We start from the raw sequence: 23,264 nt of genomic DNA, 5'->3' as shown, positions 1-23,264 counted from the left end.
TTCGACATGCTAAATAAACAAGACATCGAAAACCACCAATCGCAGCCCACTAGCATGACCTTCTGAACTTTTGGCTCATTTCTATAGAAGTGGCATGAAAAGCATCCGAAACGAACACTGGTATGCATCGGTTGTGATTGGCTAACGATTTTTTAAAATGGATGTCAAAAGATGGCCGCTATGAACGTAACACTATTAAAGCGGATAGTTAACAATCGCCCGCTTGCTTTTTTCACCCTTTTAAACAATTCCTTTTTATTTCATTCGAGAAAGTGACGGGATTGCACAAAATAGCGGTAAAAAAAAACCTAACGTAAAATCGCCCAAGATAGGCCAATTCCTTGTGGCCTTTTGCCTCAGTCAAAACGAGTGTTGGTGCGAAACCATATCAATAAGAAAATTGGGTTTTCTTCTGCACGTTCATTTTCATGCAAATCTAACTTATTTCCAAATAAAAACGTTTGCACGAGGGCTCGTTTTGAACCAAAGGCACAAGACAAATCAGAAATGACTCATAAGCGTGACCTAGCCTTGTCATCCTAGTACCCAGTGTCTTCTTTTGTCTTTGTCCAACGGTCAGAAAAACGAGCGACCCAGGGAAGTTCTGATTGGAAGTCTGAAAATCGGACTTTCGGTTGAATTGCGCATGCCTAGCTTTCAAAGGAATGACCAACGAACTGTTTGGTTTTACTTCCGGCCATTTCTATTGTTTTTAAAGCCAATCAAATTCGATCCTGTAACGGAACTTTCGAGATTCGCTCGTTTCGTCAAGCGTGCGCAGTAGGGAACGAAGACTCGAGGTACGAGAATGTGACCCTGTCCGAGTTAATCAGTTTAAATTAGTGTCATAAAAATTAAGATTCTTCCTTAACCTTCTTTATCTCTAGAGCTATTCGCTTGATATCTTCAAGTCCTTCTTCCAGTTGAGCTGCTGTCGTTTTCTCTTCCTGTTCCTCCGTGTTTTCATGATCGTCGCCATTTTTGACCGCACTGTCCTCGTTCCCAGACAGTCGTTTAATAACAAGTGTCATGTACTGGTTTAATTTCTCGTAGTGTTCAGGTGTTAACTTATCTTTTAGGAAGCTTATTATCTGCGGCACACACCGGCCCGGCGCATGCACCATGCAGTTGGTGTAGTGCTGGAATAACACCGCAGACGCCAGGTGAAGAGCCATGGCAGGCTCGTTTTCTTGTCGAAGCTGTTCTTGTAAGGCGCACCGGCGTTCTACAATCAGCTGCCTGCAAAAAAAAAAAAACAGAATTTTTTTCTTACTTATGAGTTTAGTTTGAGCCGAAGACACAGAGAAAGTGCACTGAACACGGACATGGTATACAACAAACCTTTGCGGCTCTTCCCATTCTCATCCCCAGAGCCGCTTGTCCCCAGTCTTAGCCGGCTGAGCCTGAGGCACGAGGAACATGTGGCTCTGGGGACGAACGTTTTGATTGGCTAGATTTTTAACAGAGAATTTAAATCTAGCCAATTAAATCAGCCGTAGTAAAATCCCTTACAACTTGTTCCTCGTGTCCCAAGCCAGCTTAGAGGGACAAGCGGTCCTGGGGACGAGTATGGGTTCTTCCGCAAAACCACGAAGATTTGTTCCTGACAAAAACAACTACTTAAACTTAGTGTTTCATTGGCCCGCTGATACAGCAGAACAATTTACAAATCCCGTGTTATTAGAACTCTAGAAGAGTACTCCTGTTTTAAGTCCAACTCTACAATCAGCCGAAAATCCTCTTCTAAAGAACAATCTAATTATTTCCAATGCTGCACAGCACAATATTATTACCACATAATAGCTCTATGTGATTGTCCAGTTTGCGGAAAAAAATCTTATCTTTACCTAGTTCTCGATTCTGATTAGCTCTTCGCACGTACATTTGCGCGTCGGATTAAAACTTTTTGTAATTAGCTTAATCAGAACAAGCCAGCTAGATGTCTTTTGACGTATCAACCTGTAAAAAAGCGATTCCAAACACCTACCTTTCTCTTTTCTTATCCAACTTCTTCAACATAAACTCGCAGTATCCACTCCCACAAATCACGTCAAATTGGTTAAAGAAATCTTCTGTCTCCTAAGAAAAAAAAATAACCAGAAAAAAAGGATTTTTCCTCAGCTCATTCCCAGACACCATTGCCAAGATGAATGGGATTCTTGTCCATCGCAAAGTTACCTCCAGCACTGTATTTGTGGAGGCAAGCGTGGCCGAGTGGTTTAGGGCGCTGGTGTTGTAATCCGGAGTTCAACGGTTCGAGGCCTGCCCTTGCCACTAGCTGCATTTGTTTCTCGGTTGTCCCGAGTTCAAATCCTCGACCACGCTTTGTATATAGCCAACTGGTCTTCCTCCTGCCAGTTGGGATTTTTAACCTTGTTATGTTCATTTATAAATTATTTTGTTTCCTCTGTTTCAGTGGCATGCCTGCCAATTAAGACAACGCGCCTCCTACAGAGAACTCCCAATATTTAGGGGAAAATAAAGCCACATTAAAATATTGGTTTGGCATACACAAATGAGTGATGTAAGTTGGTCTTACTAGAAGAAATATGGTGAATTGGTGTCATTTTAGAAAGCTTACAATAAAGCCTGTCAACTTCTCTTTTCTAAGTAATCACCACAAGATGAACAGAGCAATGCAGTCGATCTAAACGTTTTAAGGTATTTTCACTAAAAGAGTTCTAGAAAAACGTTCCGAGGTTAAGAATGGAGAAAAAAAAGAAGGTATACAACAAACCTTTCCATTTAATGACGTATTCAGCTTGGCCACTTCTGTTTTTATTTTTTCTGGGAATTTTGAAATTATCTTCAAGCGCTCCTGTGAGAGAAAAACGTCAGTGTTAACGTTGCGGTAGGACATTCTCTGCAAACCTTGGGAGGGAAGTCTTTCCCTCTACAGTGTAGAGAACGCTGGTACTGTTTTGTGGTATGGTATGTAACAGCACATCACCATTTTCGACCTTTGATCACTTGCAAATCTACTTCTTTCAAGGTACCTTATTACATGAAATTTTCGCGGCACGTTAATTTCGCGAATTTCGCGACTCTAAAAAAATCGCGAAATTAAAGTGACGCGAACAATAAGTGTCGCGAACATAACATGACGCGAAAATTAAGTGACTCACATAAGTCAATAATCAACAAAGAATAAGTTTAATACCTTACCAACTGCTCTGTTGAAGCTATTGCCGAGATTTAGTCTCGTCCTTGCGTTTTTGTTAATTTTGACGTCATTGTTCCTTTGATGAAGTCGTTTTATTTAATAAAAAGGCATGTTAAAATATATTTCCAAGGAAATGTAAACTGTGTTTTACTCAAAAACGCGAAATTAAAGTGATTCAAAATATAAAATTATCGCAAAATCGCGAAATTTAAGTGTCGCGAAATATGTGCACGCCAAAATCGCGAAATTAACGTGTCGCGTAAATTTCATGTAATAAGGTACCAGGAAAGTTTAAGTTCCAAGTCTGTCTGCGAAACCAAGATGACTGGCTGGATGACACTTAAAGGGACACTGACACGAGCTTAATAATAATAATAATAATAATAATAATAATAATAATAATAATAATAATAATAATAATAATAATAATAATAATAATAATAATAATAATAATAATAATAATAATAATAATCATTTCTATAGCGCTATTTAGCTAATCTTTCATAGCGCTTTACAATCACTATGCTAAAAAATAAAAATAAAATATAAAAATACCTAACTAAATTAATCTATTGAGCTAAAATATCTATACATGCAGAGAGTGAAGTTTTAAAAGTTAAAAATTTAAAAACTAAAAATATCATGATTATTTAACTGGACTTAAAGATGATTTCCAGTCCGTACTGCGCAGACTCGGGCTTTGTTTACGTTTTTGTTTTGAATTCGTTGAAACGTTACACTTCGGTGACAGCATACATGGCGTTTTTTAGTCCGCCATTACAGTTCGTTTCGTTCAAGAAGTTCCGATGAGCTAAAACGTCGTTGAAGCTTCACTTCAAACATTTAAAGCGGCCTTCACACGACAAACTGTTGGCCAACTTGTGTTTGCAAACTCGAGTTGGTGCGTGTGAACGACGCAGCAACGGCAAACAAGTTGGCCAACTGTTGGCGACGAAATAGAACTTGTCTTTATTCTCACCAACACGAGTTTGCCAACTTTAGTTTGTCGTGTGAAGGCCGCTTTAGAGCTTAAAGACAAATAGAAATCTACGAAAAGTGGTCCAGTTTTGTTCAAAGTTAATATGCCAGTGCACTGAAGCTATAAACAAGTGATATTTATATGATGCCATCAGGAAATTTTGATCTCAACTTGAACAAGTCAGGTTGAGTTTTTCAAGATCTGCCCTTGTGGCCTGGAAAACAGCATCATCTTTCTTCAACACAATTTGCTTTATATCTTCACCTTGGTGTTTTAGAGGCATTTCGTGTACAAGTAAAAGAAAACCAATTTAAGCTCTTTTTACTAAAAAGCAGAAAAATCCCTGTAAAAGTGTCCCTTTAATCCCATCTCCATACCTACCACTGCAATTCTACGACAGCACTAAACTACCATATAAGACACTGGTATACACACACCTCTGGTGTTAAGGCTGAGTCGTCATTAATTGTTAGCATGTGGTCAGTAGCCAACAGACCTACTGCCTGGTTCACTATGTCTGTACACACAGTTTTTAGAAGATGGCGACACAACTGTACTTGAACATCATCTGTGAAAACAAACAGAAATCAATCACTTTAGTTTCAAAGGCCCCAAAGTCTCCCTTTTAAAAGGGGTCCATGTAACAGAGAACCGGGCCTAAATGTTCGCCTGAAAGAGCTGTTGTCGCCTTTAAAGGAGATAAATTAAGTGACTGTAATACAATGGGGGCTTACACTGCACTAGTAGTGTAGCAGCTTTCTGTCTCCATTGTCTCAAGCCGCGTGCATTTGTAAATTCCAGTAGATCATGAATCACTAATTATTTATGACTGGAGATGTTTATGACAATTCTGCCTTGGCCTTGAAACTATTAGGAGACTGAAGATAATAATAAAAAAATAAATAAATATGTGTTTATAGTGGTCATGCACTTAGCTTCATATCTCAACGAGATAGCTAGTTTACAGGCATGCCACTGAAACAGAGGAAACAAATAATTTATATAATAAATGAACATAACAAGGTTAAAAATCCCAACTGGCAGGAGGCAGACCAGTTAGCTATATACAAAGCGTGGTCGAGGATTTGAACTCGGGACAACCGAGAAACAAATCCAGCTAGTGGCAAGGGCAGGCCTCGAACCGGTGACCTCCGGATTACAACACCAGCGCCCTAAACCACTCGGCCACGCTTGCCTCCTATACTATACAATACAAATGCTTTACTAGCCTATTCCTCGTTGTTATTGTATTTTGGCTTGTTAAATTAGCTTGTTTCTGTGCAGTTTTCGGAAAACAAGCAGCTGTTAAACATATTCAAGATGTGCTGAAATTTACAAATGCACGGGGCACGACACAATAGAGACTTATAATGAGGCAGCGATCCGATGTAGGGTGAAAAACAGCGCAATGTTTACCTGAGTTAGGGCTTTAAATTAACTGCCTAAGAATGTTTCAATTATTTTGAAAATCGGACATTTCATTACAAACTTATTTTTCTTTTTGACTGCCAAGTTTAAAAAAATTCTATCGAGCGCTTTTTATTTTGCGATCATTTTAGTAAGCGGAGGCCCTTTTTCGACAAAAGAGCGAAATAACACTTCATACCAGTTCATATTCAAGCCGATGTTTCAAGAAATCAAATGAAACGATTTCTCTAATATTTTCTTCCAAGGTAATTAGATAGTTCAAGATTCACTTAAGGCCAAAATGTTTCTTGATCGGGCCTCGTGAACGTTTTCTCAATAATGTATTAAGACTGCTTTGTTTTTGTTGTATTTTAGCACCTGAAAACTTCATCCAAAATTTTCTCGAAAACGCTCTCATAGAAATTCTTCAAATTTCGCAGACCTTGAGAAAACTATGTCAAGTCCAAGATCTAGAAGCCTTTTTTCAAAATTATCCCTCTATTACAAGAAAATCGGTCTCGTGTAAAATGGGTGGTGACGTCATTATGTTGCTATGGTTACTCCGATTTCGACGAAACTTATCTCATTCGAAACTTTCATCTTTCTTTAGTTCAGCTATATTGATTGATTTTCAGTCAGATTGTTCACGGTGACATACAAGTTGCTCAAAGTTGAAAGGTATCGTCACTCAAAAATCTGATCGAGCCACCTTAATTTTCAGTAGGATTCAATATTGTAAAAGCCAGGTGGCAAATGTTAATATTTGTAGTTAACTCAAGCGACTTAAGTGTTGTTCCTGAATAGAATGCTCTCCTTTCGCTAACAGGGAGGTAACTAAACATATTCTGACTGGGCAATGCAAACCAGTAGTCCACTTACCGGCAAATAACTTAATTCCCTTGTCAAACAGTTTGGCATTAGCCCACAGCACACTGACTTTGTCCTGCACCTCTGAGTGACTCTTTCGTTTTTTATCGCCAGTGGACAGGAACACGGAGCGAGCCACTTCCTGGTAACACTGGGTCAGCGGTCTGTTGCAAGATAAAAAAGCCATCCAAAAAATGTTAAAGGGACAGTGAGACAAGAAATCTTCTACGTTTTCCTGTAAAATATTCAAGAATTATGAGGATGCACTCACTGTTAAGCACTTTGAATTACAAAAGAAAGGCATGAAATCAAAAAATGTTCTCCAAGATGTAGATAAACTGCAATCAATGGCTTTTTAAGAAATTTTCTTCCGAAACTGTTAAATTTGAAAACGACAGCCAACGTTTTCAAGTTTTAGGCCACTTCTTTCCTGCCAGTCTGTACCCAAACCACGTTTTAACAATAATTTTCAGGATTTGTAAAGTACATTTAACAAGGCCAGGCCACTATCAGTGGTTTTACAATTCATACCAACACCTTCATGGGATTTTCAAATTGCACTAAATCTGGGTGATACTGCCCCTTTAAAGCGGTTTTCACTTGAGTGTCAAAAGTAAATTGCGTTTGCTTTGGTTTTGCATTACTATGCTTAGTGATTGGCTTAAAAATCTCGCGCCACTTTCTCAGTCAATCAGAACTTAAACCAAAACCAATCGTGACTCGCTCGTGCACGTTTTCCCGCGCTTCGTGCCGGCTACATGTATTTGCTTCGAGTTTTGATTGGTTTACTGGATTGTCTGTGTCCTTTGTGATTGACCAGTGTAATAACCTTGGTTTTGGTTTTACGACACTCGTTTAAAAACTGCTCTAACATCTTAGCTATTACGAGAATGACTGAGATTCAAATTCTACATACATGTATGAGTACGTGTACTGACTGTGTTACTTGCCATTAATGGCCGGAGAGGAAAAATCAATTTCTGAATGTGAAAAGATGAGATAAGCTACTATAACATCTTTATTTCTGTGTTTTCTCACCTGAAAAGGCAAGTCGCAAGTTCCTCGACAAGCTCTTCTGAACAACTTGGAAATTTCTTTTGTAATTCTTCTGATATCTATAATTATAAGGGATCAAGAAAATAAATTCAAATACAGTATAATTTCTAATAAGCAGACAGCCATAGGACCAGAATGGTCCCCTTATGGAAGGATTATGGGAGGCACGGTGGCCTAATGGTTAGTGAGCCAGACTCCAGATCGAGTGGTCTGTGTTTGAGCCCTGGCCAGGGTCACTGTGTTGTGTTCTTGGGCAGGACATCTTACTCTCAGTGCCTCTCTCCACCCAGGTGTATAAATTGGTTATGGCGAAATAAGGCTGGGGGGGGGGGGGTAATCCATCTAGCAGGAGTAGAAATATTCCTAACTGCTTAATGCTACTGAAACCAAGATAAGCTCCTTAAGTATGAGCTGTTTGGCTCGAAGCTTATTTTCTCTAATGGAAGGATTTAAGTAATCTTTTGCAAAGGTGTTTGATTTCTTATTGAAGCTAACTAATAAAAAGTAAAGGTTTAACAAGATGAAGGCACAAAGCTCAATTTCACTATCAGTGGAGTTGAAGACAGGGTTCCTTCATCTTTTGAGCTTTTGAAATTCCATGACTTTCCATGACTTCTCAAAGTTTTCCATGGCCTACATTTGATCATTTTTCTTGAAAATTTTCAAAAATTATCTTGATTTTGGGTACATTTTTACCCTTTTCCTCACATAAAGAACCTGCCTAATTTATTTTGTATAATCATACCATTTTCGACGACTTTCCATGACTTACACTTAAATTCCATGACATTCCAGGCCTGGAAAATGAAATTCTAAAATTCCATGTCTTTCCAGGTTTTCCATGACCCGTACCATAGCGGTTAGTTGCTAACTATATATGCCTGTATGAGCACTGTAAAGAAAAAGAAATTAAACAAAGAACACACTTGCCTCTTCGACTGTCATGAATGGTAAATCAGTGGAGTTTTGTTTGGGTTGTATGTCTTCCTCTACATCTTCAACTCTTCCTCGGTCCCTCTTCTTGTCACGTACCTGCAGTTTGTAAAATTACATGTAAATTAAGAATGAAAATTCATTTTTGAGCTTTTATTAAAATGTAAGTCAATTCTAAGAATATAGTGCAATACTATGCTAAAACTTTTCAGACATTGTAATACTGATAGTAAATAAAACAGTAAGAACCTTTTGAGTATAATTCGGATATGAGAACCTTTTTCCAAATTTCAAATCTTATTCTTGATTGTACAAACATACAACAGACTTAGTTAACATGCTAGTTGACAGCATGGCTGAAAGGTTAGTGCACAGGTCATATTTTAAAGATCCCTGACTTCAAATTCTCCATCCTCCCCTAGCTAAGTAGTTCAGAGTTGAACTCCTCACTCAGTCCTTAGCAGGCTATAAAAGAAGCCACCAACTTGCTGCCTTCTGCTAGTTAGGATTTTGTACTACAAATTATGTATACACCTACATGTAGATCATGGCTGCCAAAAGAGGAAGCCCAAGGTTAACACAAAGTTTTTGAGGTACATGTAGCTTTAACTTTGAAGTAGGTGGCTGATTTTGCCATCTTTTTGTCAAGAATCATAAAAAAGCCCAAGAGAGTAGCTGGCCGACATAAAGAAGTAGACAGTGATTTAGGCCAGGAGTCAGCTACTTCAGCACATAAGAGCCCTGGAAGTTGCTTCACTGATTCAATCTGGTTCACCAAGACAAAGTGAATGTACTGACTTACATGTAAATGTATGTTGGAATAACCACTTTTTATTTCATACCTTTTGGGTCTTGCTTTCTCTTCCTCCTCTTCCTCCACCCCCACCACCCCCGCTACCACCTCCGCCACCGCCACCTCCACCTCCCCCTCCTCCTTTACTGCCACCAGAAGCTGCCTTCTTCCGTCTCTCCTCTTTCTTGGAGTCCTTTCTGTCAGAACCCCCTCCGGAAGCTCCCATAGAAGCCAAGTCTTTCCTGGTAAGTTCAGAAAACAAGGCAGGGGCCTTTACTGCATCCTACAGAAAAACAAAAAAACACTTAGTGGTCTGGTCTAAAGGGAGAATAATTTGTCACAATGTATAGTCTGAGTTGTTCCTAATGTACAAATCATACTAACATTTTCGAGCAACCGTGAATGACCAACTTTTTTCCGCGTTTTTTCAGGGGTAAAACATTCAAGTTTGTCTAGACAAACCATCACGTTTTTCAACTAAACCAATTAACATTTGGAGCGTCAACATGTCAAGTTTGACAGCTCCGCTTGTGTGTTTCTGCACATGAAACAATGGTTTGAAATGTGTTGCGTCAACTTTTTATATTTCTTCAATGAATGTCAACAACAAAGGACGGCTTTACATGTACATTTCTGGCAATTGTTGCGACAGTGATCTTTGGTTGTTTATTGATTTTTTTACATTTTTGCGTAAAACTACCTTTAATGGTTTACTTGTAAAATGCGACAGTTTGTCTAGACAAACCTGAATGTTTTACACATGAGAAAACTCAGAAAAAAGTAAGCCGTTCACAGTTGTTTGAAAATGGTAGTAAAAGGTTGTAAATTTAAGCATACAACTTTTCATTGAGTAAATGGAAGAAAACATGAAAATAATAGTTAAGGAAAGTAAAAAATCACCAAAAATAATAGACACGTCAGTGAAAAAAGCAAAAAGAATGATGATTGGGGAAGAATCAAAAGGATTACAAACAACAAACTTGAACATTAAAGCCAAATTTCTCAAGGTGAGGAACCTGTGACAAGCCTCCACAATATTTACAAGATATGAAAAAACAATCCAAATTTATAAAACCCCACAATGGTTTGTAAAAAACTTGAAAATAATTTTACTGTGAAGTTGTAGAGTATCAAAACTGGACAACAGCAATATTTTGTAAAAATAACACATAGTTTAATCCTAAAAACTCGACCTTCAAGGGAAATAAAAAAGGTTCGAGATATCAGGAGTTAGAGTTGTTAAGGGTAAAATTAGTAAAAAACAACCTGGAGGAGAATCAGATTTTAAGATTCCAGTTAGCAAGAGGTTCGAGTTATTGAGGGTTCAATTATCAAGATTCAACTGTAAATGAAAACTGGTTTGAAATGATACAAAAACAGTGGAAGTCTACAAGAAATACAAACAGGAGCAAGCACGATCACAAATGTGAAGTTGAAGCATACAGTCATGTATTTATTTTGTTTTTTAATTAAAGGTTGTAGCTCATATTAAATCTCAAGAATGGTCACTGATACTCACTGCCTTAGCCTTGTCTTGCATCAGTTGTTGGAAGGGATCTTTACAGTTTTGAAGGAACTGTTCACTGACCACAATACTCTCACAGAACACATGAGCTGAGGATCGACCAGCAGCCTTCAGACACCCCTGTAACAACTGGGCAGCATCCTCTGGAGTAAAGGGTGATGGAAGGAGAGGCTACAAAAATGAACATGTACATCAATGTGAGTTGAATTACCACCTAAAATTTTGAAAATAATTCCCACCCCCCCAAAAAATCTCAGACACAAAAATTCTCCAGAATAGAAGCCCATGGGTTTTTATTTAAAAAGGCTTGATTTCCCCTGCTCTCTCGAATCTGGTCTTCATTCCTCCCCTTCATGGGGAGGAGTGGAGGGCTGCAAATAACAGTTGGTCATCGGACATTGGCCGACCAAAATTTGCTCATGTCTAACAAAATCCCAAGTGTGGTTGGACATGATGTCCAGACAATTTTTTGATCGTAATTCATTTTACAGCAACAATGAATAAAATTAAACCCTTTTGTTTTAAGTGATATCTGACCAAAATTTTATTTTGTCCGACCAAGATGTGTCCAAGTAGGACATACTGGTATGTCTTTTCAAGTGAAAAAATTATTTGCAGCCCTGGGAGTGTGGGCTTGTTTTCCTGATATTAAGTGGCTGGAAATCCAGTCTTATATTTAGTTACAGTACTGAAAGAAAGATTTAACTCTTCTGATTATTAGGCCCTATTGTGGAGCTTGTTTTGTATTGCACGTTGTCAGAGAATGCTCAGAGTAACTGTAGGAGTTATGGGTGTATTGTTTCATGTATGATTTAGGAGTTTTACTACATGGCATTCTTGCATGCACTGTCCCATCCAAAGAGAAACTCAAAGATCTTCAAACACAAGTTTCCATCCTGTCTGTTGAAGGAGCGAAAACTCGCATTATTTTTTTCTTCCAAAATTTGAGCAGGTTCAAATTTGATCAGAGTGCACATAGCTAAAGAGAAGGATAACAGTTTGGCAGTCAAACATGCTTACCAATATGTCAACCCATTCACCACTGGACAGGGCTTCATCGATGGCAGCTTCAACCTGGTCTTGTAAAGATTCACCCACACAACAAGTGGGGAGAAACTTCACTGGTAACTTTTGGAAGCGTCTCTTCAAAAACTGTCTACCATCAGAAATGCCAAGTCGAGAGAGTGCATCATACTCTGAACAAAAAAATAAAAAATCATGTCCATGTTACGTCTTTACTACTTTATTATTTTAGGCAGTTTCTAAATGTCATCTGGTTAACAGTGTAGCAAGAATACTTTTAGCTCCAGCATTAAATTGCAAATGCAACCAATCTGTAAGAAAAGTGTTCCCAGACTCAAAAATAATTCACCAATTCAAAACAAAGAAAATCAGAACCATGACAATGGTTTGACCAGGTGACCTTAATTAGCATTAGATACTAGACTTAAACAATTTTTAATTAGTTTTTGTTTTAAATGAGAATATATAATTTAACATCTAAGAGAGTGTTTAAGCACATTTTCAAACACCTTGAACTCATCTAAAATACTGAACTACTTCTCAGTGTTTGGAAATGTGATAATAAAAACACTCTTGAGTGTTTGATATGATTACTTCAAAACCTCTCTGTATTAAGTCTTCACAGATAGTTTCTTACCTATGTATCCATTTTGATTGAAGAAGTCATCAATCCAAGATGTCTGTGTCTTGGAATAAATATCTGGAACAAAGACGGCCTTGTCCTGTCGCCCTTGTATACTGCCTGATATGCGACCTTCAGAGCACAACTGGTCAATATCAGCTACACAATAAAATAACAAGCACAATGATATCAATGAATGAGCACAAGAAATTTCTAAGTGGAACTAAAAAATATCAGAACGTATTTTAGGTTAAGAGAAGATACTTTTCCACCATTGCCAACCATTGACCCACAAAATCACAATTTCCAACACAGACTGTCAATTGAATTCATTTTCTTTTCGCTTGCGAATTTATTTTCACGTTGAAATATGACGACATTCAACAGGTTTATTTATAATCAAGCAGTCTCAATCGCTCTTCACTTGCGAATAATTATTTTGATTTCGATGAACTGAATGTAAATATGCCGACATTCAACAGGTTTATTTATAATCAAGCGGTCTCAATCACTTTTTGCTTGCGAATGTTTATTTTCACTTCGATGAACTGAGGTTTATTTATAATCAAGCGATCTCAATTGCTTTTCACTTGTGAATGTTTATTTTCACTTCGATGAACTGAATATAAATATGCCGACATTCAACAGGTTTATTTATAATCAAGTGGTCTCAATCGCTTTTTGCTTGCGAATGTCTATTTTCACTTCGATGAACTGAATATAAATATGCCGATATTTTTCACAGTTTCATATTGATTTCATTACGATATGACCAAAGTGAACCGTCAGAAATATATTTAAAGGTAAACGTGGAATATGCGCCAACATAAAAAAGAGGCTAATTTATCAACAAAAATCATCTAGTACTGGAATGTTTTCGCGTGTTTTCGACAGCTCACGCCACGCATTGAGGCGTTTTCGTTTGAAATAGCTTTACATCTGCGTAACAAAAAGGGCTTGAAAAATCAATCAAGTGAAAATCTAAAACAAAACAAAAACATCGCACCTATCATCAAAGCGTTTGCACTCGTGAACCTTCGGAAAGGCATCAGTCCGTGAATTATGAATTATCAATAAGAAAGAACAATAGCATGAATATATAAATAATAATCGACCCACAAAATGTGGGTACACAAATTATCCGTGGCTGTGTTGTAATGCCAGTGACTTTTAGAAAGGATAATTTAAGGTACTAGGCAATAATTCAAAAAAATAAGAGAAGGAGAAAAAAGGAAAGAAAGACAGACAAAAACCCTGGGGGGTGATTGAGATGTAGAAAAACAGTTTTCTTGAAAAAAGATAGCAATAATTACTTAGCATCAACTAAGTACAAAAATTTTGTGGCAGGCGCGGTGGCCTAATGGTTAGTGTGCCGGACTCCGGATCGCGCGGACCGAGTTCGAGCCCCAGCAGGGTCACTTGTGTTGTGTTCTTGGGCAAGACACTTTACTCTCATAGTGCCTCTCTCCACCCAGGTGTATAAATGGGTACCGGCAACATAATGCTGGGGGGGAACCCTGCAATGGACTAGCATCCCATTCAGGGGGGAGTAGAAATATTCCTAGCCGCTTAATGCTACGGAAACCGGGATAAGCTCCGGCAGTGTGGGCCGCTTGGCTCGTGGCTTCCCTTTTTTTTTAACTACTGTACATGTAAGTACAGTGATGTAGAAATTATTGGTAAAAATATAAAAGGTATAATAAATATTTTTATTGCTGTATACTGTTAAATCCCTCTTGCATTTTAAGGTATCCCTTTTTTAAGCCCCTGGTCTGCACCTGAACTGAGTTCTACATGTAAGCCACTTCAAGGCCCTTATATAGCTGTACAATCCCAAAGCTGACTGGATTTTACAGTGCTTACATTGTAATTTGTACCACTCACTGAAAGAAGTCAATCAACTTACTATACACTAGTTTTTCTTGGAATCCATACTGAGCCATAAGAGATGACAGAGAAGTGGGTCTGGAACGAAAATTAGAATAATGTGAATGAAATGTGCAGTACTGACTCAGAATTAACATCATAGCATTGTACACTGTGCAATAACTGATTAACAAATAGTATAACATTGGTGACAAATATGAAAAAGAGGTGGTGGTAATGACATACTTTGTTACAGCACTAAACACTCCTCTGATGTAAGCCATCTGCCGAGCCACAAACGCGTCAGTGAAGAGCACACCTCTCTCAAGTTGATCAAGCTGTCCATGAATGATTATTCCCAGTCTGGCTTCAACAAGCTTACAAGAAAAAACAAAAAAACGTCCATTATTGGTAATGAAGTCTGCCCACCCTGATACATGTATATGAGAGGCATGGTTGCCTAATGGTACTTAAGTTGGGCTGGACTCTGAATCGAATGGAACAGGTTCAAGCCCTGGCCATGGTCATTACGTTGTGTTCTTGAGCAAGACACTTTTCTCTCATAAGGCCTCTCCTACCCAGGCCCAGTTGTTCAAAAGATGGATGTCGCTATCCACCTGATTAATCATTATCCATCAGATAGCATATTTTGTTTTGTCAACACTTATGGACTGGATAGTGATTTCGCCAGAGTGCATAGTGTTATCTACCCTTTGAACAACTGGGCCTAGGTGTGTAAATTGGAACCTGTGAATTTAATGCTGCAGGTAACCCTACAATGGACTAGCATCCCATTCAGGGGGGGGGGGAATACATTGTAGAAATATACCTAGTTGCTTCATGCTACTAAAACTGGGATAAGCTCTGGTCTGATGGGCCACTAGGCTCAGGCACAGTCTTTTGCATTTTTACCATGGTTCATAGTGAATTATAAATTTATATGAGCCTATGTAATAAGACCCTAAAAGTGGCATACATGTACAACAGTTTTCCCAAGAATCCAGACCTTTATTACAAGTCAAGTGATTCTCACATACAATGTACAATCCCATGTAACTGCATATATCAAGGGAAGTTTCCTATCTCAATTATTTTGAAATGGAAATTCAATGCCAACCAAACTGTTGTAGATCTGCTGTATGTTATCTTACCTCAAGGAGGAAGTCAGTTGATAGTGTAAATGTCTTGCTTAGCTCTGAAATAATCACTTGTCCAGACTCCTGTAGGGTGTCGTTGATTTCCTCTGCGACTTGGTCTAAATAGTTGCTACAATCACAACATATAGAGCAGTTTTCAATTGAGTGTCGTAAAACCAAAACCAATGTAATTACCCTGGCCAATCACAAAGGACACAGACAATCCAGTGAACCAATCAAAACTCGAAGCAAATACATGTAGCCGGCACGAAGCGTGGGAAAACGTGCGCAAGCAAGTCATGATTGGTTTTGGTTTTACTCCTGATTGGCTGAGAAAGTGGTGCGAGATTTTTAGACCAATCACTAAGCGTAGTAATGCAAAACCAAAGCAAACGTAATTTACTTTCGACACTCAAGTGAAAACTGCTCTATAATGAAGTTATTCAGTTGTATGTTGTATAATATACATTGTAATAATTTATACAGTAGAAGTCTGATTTCTCGAACTTTGAGAGGAAAAGAAAATTGCTTCCAGAAATTGGGAGGTTCAAGAACTCGGGGGGGGGGGGGGGTTAAAGAGAAGTACTATCTGACAAGGAAAACAAAAATTGGTTGGAGAAATAAGGAGTTTCAAAATGCAAAAAAAGAAATGGACCAATATAAAATGCCCAGCAACATTATACAACTTTCATGGACCAAATTGTTTATTAACAGTAGTGGAATCCCCTTCAATTAACCTTCAAGGGAAACAAAATGGTTCTAGAAGTTAGGAGTATGAGAGATCAGGGGAAAACCCCAGGGGGGGGGTACTCGGGGTTTTTATTCTGTGAATAAAGTACAAACAAACATGTTTTGCTGTTGATTTTTGAGGGGTCAATTTTTGATCAACTGAAGGGATTTTTTTGGGTTATGCTGGAAGCCCTAGGGATTTTTTTGAGTCTTGATTTTTGCCCCCATTCGATCATCCCCGTCACTTAAAATCCTAAGTACCCCCCTGGGGGGAAAACGACTTTTGGTTTAAGTTACCAGTATAATGTTTTGTTTTGTTTGCTTTTTAAACAAAATCTAGGCATTATTACTGTAACAGTATTTTCTGTTGTGTGCAGAAGGAAGAAGAAGGAGAACATGATATCATAAAAAATCATTACGCTCTTGCATTGTTGTGACTAGTAAATGGGCTCCAGTCATATTATAAGCATGCTGCATTCAACAATAATTGTCAGCAGACATTGTACCACATAAATCAGCCCTAAGTAACAATATTACAGTAAGCTACAGCTGTATTAGTAATGTTTTAATGATCCAACAGACAGGGGTTTCAAAATGTTTTGAAGTAGGTGTCAGCAAGTGGAAGAGTAAGCAGCTGTGACAATATGTGACTTGTTGTGAGCTGATTGCTATAAGCAGAGTAACCGGTGACATACTGTACATGTATAATCAAGTAGCCGGAAGAACTCCGGCAGTCGCCGCCTTGTTTTGAAAACCCTGAACAGATGGATTCATGCGTCATAACAAGGCTTTAACTTTACAGATATAACAAACTTTAAGGTGTCTACAAGTAGAACTGTATACAGCTGCAGCTAGCAAAATGGTATATATTAAAAACTTTGTGCATGTTCAGTTTAAAGCAAAATCATTTCTATCCTAGTATAAAATTGACTAGATGAATATACCACCACTTTTAATTCCAATAATAAAAGTTTCTTCAGTTACTTTAATGCAAACTTACTTGTCAATGAGTTCTCCCTGGATGACAATCAGATTCTTGTCATGTTTTACAATTTCGCTGACTTTGTTCTCAATATGGGTTAGGTCTACACTAATAATCTGACAAAAAAAAAATATTTAGATAGACCAGTAACATTTTATATAGAACAATCACTAAAGACTGTGAGTCTTGCAAGTCTGAAAATTTAGTGACTTCATCCTGCTGTATTACCCCCTCTTCTAATAATGCACCCATTTGTGTGATAGATAAATACAGTGTACCATTTTGTGTCGAGGGGGTGGGCTTATCACTTTGTCGTTTTTTATTATTATTTATATTTATTTTATGTGTCCCCTATTAGTAGAGAATGTTCTTACTCTCGGCTAGGATGTATTTGACACATTAATAACGTTGTTGTTGGTGGTTGTTTCTTTTTTTTTTTTTTTTTTTGGGGGGGGGGGGTGTAAGGAGAGGGCTTTTGTTTGGAGGATCAAAATAAACAGATTGTTTCTCTTAATTTATGGTTTATTTTTCGATGCATCTCAATTCACAACTTAATGGATGGTTACGGATACTTTCTTAAATACTAGCCTTAATTTTAAAATTCAGTCACATAAAAACACGTCATCATTTCAGAAATTGTAAGACCTGAACACGTGGGGTAGAGGATTTCCACATACCTGCTGTAATTCTACCAAATTAACTCTCCCTGAAAAAAAAAAAACAGATAATACTTATCGTTTAACTACTGATCTTACCGAACGTGTCAATAAAATAACAAAGATATTTACCGCCATGAACAAAAAGTTCGTCTTTTATCTCGCGTTCAAGCTGTTGTGGGGTCAGATATTCCTTGCCGTCCGTCGTATAAATAACTTCGACAAGTCCGAGACCGATCAGTTTCTGAACTATCTCAATGCAATTTCTTTCTGAAAGCTTGTGAGCTGTGGTACTCAGCTGAGCACGTTGAAAATCGGCTGCTAACCGCTTTATTTCATCCCAATCCGCCATGTTTTGATCTTTTTCTTTTCTTTTTCAGCTGATCCCGAGCCTGCATTGCTCCAGCAGTATCTTTGACATGAAATGCGCAATAGATTTGCGCATAGTTATTTTCAAAATGGCGGCTATTTCGAAGCAAGAGTATCTGAAACGTTACCTGTCAAATTCTGATGGTGAAAAAAAGAAAAAGAAAAGAAAAGCCCCTAAGGCGGCTTCCAAACATCCCACGTCTATCATTGTGGATGACGATATAACACTCAGAGACATCAAAATCCGAGATTCCGCACAAACGAACGAATTCGAAGGCGATGTCGATGAAGCTCCGGCCGTTTATGAGGAGGATGGCGTCACGAAAATATCGCTCGAAACATTCAAAAAAAGAGAAGAAGATCAGAAAACTAAGTGGGCGCCAATCAGCCAAGACTCACAATCATCATTACATAGAGAGGTAGCGGACAGATTAAATTCTAATAGTAACAATTCAACACCAAAAATGACAAGCAGGGAGGGTCAGGATACTCCAGATTTGTCTCCTCGACGGAGTGGATCGCTCTACAACCCTGACCAATCACCACCCAGGAGAAAACAAGACAGAAGTCCTCCACGTAGGCCTGTGAGAGACTCGCCCACGACTCGTGACGAGAGGAGGGACGATCAAAGTCCTCCGAGAGCTAGAAGGAGAAGAAGACATGATTCCGGTGATTCGCTCCCGGAACAAACGCGTAGTCATAGTCCTGACTTGTCACCTTCGAGGCAATCACGATTGCAAGGAAGTACTGACAGATCCCCTAAGAGGAGAGTTAGAAATGACTCCCCTGACCTTTCCCCTCCCCGGTCAGGATTGAATAGAGACTCAGATCAGTCACCCCCAAGAAAAAGAACAAACAGTGATTCTGATCAGTCACCCCCAAGAAAGCGTGCAGATAGTGATTCAGATCAATCACCGCCAAGAAAACTAAATAGATCTGAAAGAGGAACTGCTGGAGGGGATGAGAGAAAACAAAGAAGGAAAGATGAGCCAGAAGAGAGAATGTCAAGTGGTTAGTATAAATGGCCTGTTTTCCTTATAAGGAAGCATGTTCTAGTGATTCAATTGCTCACACAAATGACAAATTCACAGTGAATCAAGTGTTTTTGTTCTTGACAAGACTTGTTTAACAGGTTCTGCATTGTCCTCTTATTCCTCTTGATGGCACAAAAGGTTAAAAAAATGCAGAAAGCCAGCATTGTGAGAAAAGAAAATGTTGGATGATAAATCTCTTATTAGATGTTTTAGCGTGTAGTATCACTGTATTTTTACTAATTGTTTGTATTTTCCCTCACCCCTTTCAGGCTCACCAAAATACTACAAGATACTGCACACTAAAATGTCTGATAAGATTATACCCTGGTACATATATGTACGTATATTTATTTTTTACATCACTCCAAGTTAAGAACATTTTAGTAACCATGGCAACTAAAATTTTGGAACTGGCGACTAAAATTGAGAAGAAGGATTGAAAGCGCAAGCTTTAATAATTTATTTAGGGACTTAAATTTTTCATTGGCGACCAAACTTGAGCAGTCAGTGGCCAAATGGCCACTAAGGAAAAAAATAAACTTGGAGGGTTGTTTTAAGTTATTTTATTAACAGAGCTCTTTTTTATACCCAAGTTTTATATGTAGGGTTTAAATTTCAGGAGGATGGGCTTAATTTCACGTCTTTAATTTCTTAAAATGTTCCAGTGCATGTAAATCATACAAATATGGTCTTACTCTTTGTGTATTTGCCCCAACTTGGCAGGACGGAAAGCTGGCCTTCTTAGTGCTAGTGATCTGAAGAGAGAAAGTGAAAAGAAAAGAGAAAGAGAAGCAGAAATGTTTTCCAAAATGGATCCCAGCATATCAGGAAAAGGCTCAGAGACAGTGTACCGTGACAAGATGGGAAGGAAAAAGGACATCAAGATGGACAGACTTAAAAGAAGGGAAGAGGAACGCAAGGAAATGGAAGATAATGAGAAGTTCATGGAATGGGGGAGAGGGTGAGATTTTGTTCCAAGTTCAAAAGTACATGCTCAAAAGAGGGTCGTGCCTGGCACTTTTGTAAGACTCCTCATAATATGACAATCAAAATATCATTTACATGTGAGAATGTTTCACAATTACCGGGGGTAAGCTATTTGCCTAATTTTACATGTACAAATCATTCTTGCCAAATGGAAACAGCTTGGAAGCACAGTAGTCTAGTGTTTGGGTAAGACCATTTTCTGCAGGTTGTCTTCTAGGGATGGATACTTTTCTCTCAAAGCATGTCTATAAACCCAAAATAAATGAGTACTGATAGTATATTATACTAACGAAACCTGAAAAAAAATACCCGAAGCTGTAGGTTGTAGGTGACCTACCTGTTTGATGGACAAGCATCCAAGGGTAGTAACAATGGCCCAGGTCACTTTCTTCATGCCTGGGTGAACTCAGTTTACACTCGTACTAGGGAATTTACGGTACTTTAATTTGTGAAGGAAAGTCATTTAGAGTGACATACATCATTTGAGTGCATAACAAGGTATTTGAATCTTGTCTGTATTTTCCTTTCAGTGTGACCCAGACAAAACAAACTCAGGAAAAAGTGGCAGATTATTTACATGAGATAGACAAGCCACTTGCTCGGTACCGTGACGATGAGGATCTTGACAAGATGTTAAAAGATCAGGAAAGAGACGATGACCCAATGTTGGCTTACATGAAACAGAAAAAGACCAAACAGAACATCAAGGAGGGAAAGAAAGGTGTGTTTTGTTTAGCTGAAGTAAACATTGCCACCCAGCATTGAAATGTATAATATTAATGTACCTTACATCCTGGCATGTACCTTGTGTTTGTCATCTTGTCATGGTAGTGAAGGATGTGTGTTAATGACCTTTGAGAGCTATGCTAGTAGAGCCTTTGACTCCAACATGTAGCACTAAAAACCAAGCCAAATTAATTTGTTGATGGGCAGTCCCTGATTGGGTGACAAATTTAATTTTTTACAATCCATGTTATAACTGAGAGAACTCTTGGGCACTCATTGGTCAAAAGCTGTGGTTGATGAGAGTACAGACCATGAAAATGATCTACCTTTAGTTATTCTCCTTTATTTTCGCGGGTCCTTAAATTCACGATTTAAAAAAATCCGCGAACTTTAATGTCGAGAATAATAATGACCACGAACTTTGATGTCGCGAAATTAAATGGACATAGAAAAATTAAAGTAACTCTGTTTTCAAGGTAAATAATTTTTAACACAAAATGTTACAAGGAGCTATCAACTAATAACTTTAGATGTTAATCAGTGTCAAGATTCTCCCTTTAGTTTTTCTGAGTAATAGTCTTTGCACAGTTCCTCCAATACATCCTTTGCACAGTCATCAAATCGACCATTCTGTCCCATACAATTTTTGTAAAAAATAAAAATAAAGACATTGAATCGTCAATTTCATGAAATTAAATTCCCTGCAAATACAATTTTTTCTCCCCGATCACAAAATGTGCTGAGAAAATTTTTGTGAAATTTAAAGTTCCGCGAAAATAAAGGAGAATACAGTAGCCTGTAGCACAAAGTAAGGCAACCTTCAGAAAACTTTTCAAACAAATTACTGGTAACTGAAACTGATGAGTTACACAATGTCAGTCCTTGGATTCAAGCGAAAAAAGTGATCCTAGAGCTGTCTTGGAAAGGCACAATTTCACACCAATTTTTTCTCTAATTCACAGGAGAATTTTCAGTATTACTGAAAAAACAAATCGAACAAAAATAAATTCATGGTCTACACTTCTATAAACCATAGAAATGATGCCATAAAAATAATTTCCACAAGTCCACCAACCTGTGGCTCATGGTTCCACTCGAGCTTTGAAAAATATCTGGCCTGGAATAATTATCACCAAGTCGATATATCATTGGATAAAACTGTTAATCACATCATGTATTAACTGGAAAAGGCTGCAATCTGAAACCACAGGGCTTGTTTGTATATTTAGAATGAACCCTGACTGTGCAAGCTGATATGCTTGGCTCGAGCTTGTTTAACTTGAACTTAAGCAAACCAACGAGATGTGAAAGGGTCTTGTGGGAATTTAACACAGTCTTATCACCACAGACAATTTTTTTACCGATTACCATGACCTAAAATTTGTAATAACTGCAAAGTACTTGGTCTTGTAAAACTGCAATACCACAGGTTAAAATAAAAATTACCACAAAACCACACCAAAAATAATGCAAAGCCCCATCACTACAAACCCCTACACCCCGTCCTCACAGTAAGCAAAACAATTTTCATTTGGGTTTCTAATACTACACCATGGTTTGTATGACTTTCTTTTCAGAAAAACCGGTATACAAGGGTCCTGACCCTCCCCCTAACAGATTCAACATTAGACCAGGGTACCGTTGGGATGGTGTGGACCGCTCGAATGGCTTTGAAAGAAAACGATTTGCTATGCTAGCTAACAAGATGGCGACACAGACACAAGCTTACAAGTGGAGCACTGAGGATATGTGATCAGAATTGTACCATGTTTTTAACTGGATTTCTTCCTGTGTGCCTGAGATACTACATATAGATGAACATGCACCATTTGGGGTATAGGGTCTGGTCCTTAATCTTAATCTGATATTATTGTGGAGCAATAATAGTTATAATTGTTGCAAGTTGATATCAGACTCTTATGTGCCCCCCTATGTTACGAAAAGAGGGGCATTCTTCAAGGGCAAAGCCTGTGTATAAGGAAAAAACATTTTGAAGACACCCAAGTTGTTCTTACCAATGGAATATTTTCAGAGCTTCATGTGCAGTTCCAATACAGTAAACACCCGCGTATAAGAACCTACTAAACCTACAGTCTGAAATTGGGCATTTTAATACCCAAATATATAAGAACCTATTTAGGCTGGCAAAGAACAATAGGTTGTTATACATGTACAAAAAAAAAAAACACTCTTATTTTTTGTAGCCAAAATTTGAGAAACACCATGAAAATTATTTGTTTAATTGAAAATCTTTTAAATACAGAGTATAGAATACTGTATAAAATTATACTAGTGTAGCCTTGGGACTTGAATCAATTTACATTATTATCAAATAAAACTGTAAATATGGTAGCCTATGACACAGATTTATTATTGTTTAAAAAATAAGGCTTGGCATTTTTCGGTTTAAA

The 23,264-nt window shown here is 38.0% G+C and overlaps 2 protein-coding genes across 2 annotated transcripts; one reads left to right on the top strand and one right to left on the bottom strand.

Moving 5' to 3' along the window:
- Nucleotides 1–323: 323 nt before the first annotated feature.
- On the bottom strand, nucleotides 324–18,255 carry LOC144655941 (E3 UFM1-protein ligase 1 homolog). Its single transcript, XM_078516130.1, has 17 exons — nucleotides 17,870–18,255; nucleotides 17,759–17,787; nucleotides 17,100–17,197; nucleotides 15,386–15,500; nucleotides 14,481–14,611; nucleotides 14,275–14,333; nucleotides 12,384–12,527; nucleotides 11,744–11,919; nucleotides 10,718–10,894; nucleotides 9,248–9,481; nucleotides 8,403–8,504; nucleotides 7,455–7,531; nucleotides 6,429–6,580; nucleotides 4,580–4,710; nucleotides 2,738–2,818; nucleotides 1,988–2,079; nucleotides 324–1,239 (listed from the first exon to the last, which is right to left on the bottom strand). Exons 1-17 carry the CDS (start codon nucleotides 18,087–18,089, stop codon nucleotides 855–857), a joined length of 2,403 nt encoding a protein of 800 aa, XP_078372256.1. The 5' UTR covers nucleotides 18,090–18,255; the 3' UTR covers nucleotides 324–854.
- LOC144655946 (uncharacterized) lies at nucleotides 18,190–23,022 on the top strand. The gene is made up of 4 exons (XM_078516134.1): nucleotides 18,190–19,117; nucleotides 19,864–20,101; nucleotides 20,658–20,848; nucleotides 22,431–23,022. Exons 1-4 carry the CDS (start codon nucleotides 18,196–18,198, stop codon nucleotides 22,604–22,606), a joined length of 1,527 nt encoding a protein of 508 aa, XP_078372260.1. The 5' UTR covers nucleotides 18,190–18,195; the 3' UTR covers nucleotides 22,607–23,022.
- Nucleotides 23,023–23,264: the final 242 nt, after the last annotated feature.

The sequence above is a fragment of the Oculina patagonica genome, chromosome 6 (genome assembly GCF_052425735.1).
Source record: "Oculina patagonica isolate OP01 chromosome 6, crgOcupat, whole genome shotgun sequence".
Taxonomy (NCBI): domain Eukaryota; kingdom Metazoa; phylum Cnidaria; class Anthozoa; order Scleractinia; family Oculinidae; genus Oculina; species Oculina patagonica.
The sequence above is the reverse complement of the archived record's forward strand: the minus strand, read 5'-3'. Positions and strand labels throughout refer to the sequence as shown.

Excerpts from the sequence above, each read along its gene's own strand:
- LOC144655941 (XM_078516130.1), bottom strand. The coding sequence starts at position 18,089 with ATGGCGGATTGGGATGAAATAAAGCGGTTAGCAGCCGATTTTCAACGT. Across the intron at positions 11,920-12,383 it reads CAATCAAAATGGATACATAG|AGTATGATGCACTCTCTCGA; the intron begins GTAAGAAACTAT and ends TTTTTTGTTCAG. Across the intron at positions 6,581-7,454 it reads CTTGCGACTTGCCTTTTCAG|ACCGCTGACCCAGTGTTACC; the intron begins GTGAGAAAACAC and ends ATCTTGCAACAG.
- LOC144655946 (XM_078516134.1), top strand. The coding sequence starts at position 18,196 with ATGGCGGCTATTTCGAAGCAAGAGTATCTGAAACGTTACCTGTCAAAT. Across the intron at positions 19,118-19,863 it reads AGAAGAGAGAATGTCAAGTG|GACGGAAAGCTGGCCTTCTT; the intron begins GTTAGTATAAAT and ends CCAACTTGGCAG. Across the intron at positions 20,102-20,657 it reads TTCATGGAATGGGGGAGAGG|TGTGACCCAGACAAAACAAA; the intron begins GTGAGATTTTGT and ends TTTTCCTTTCAG.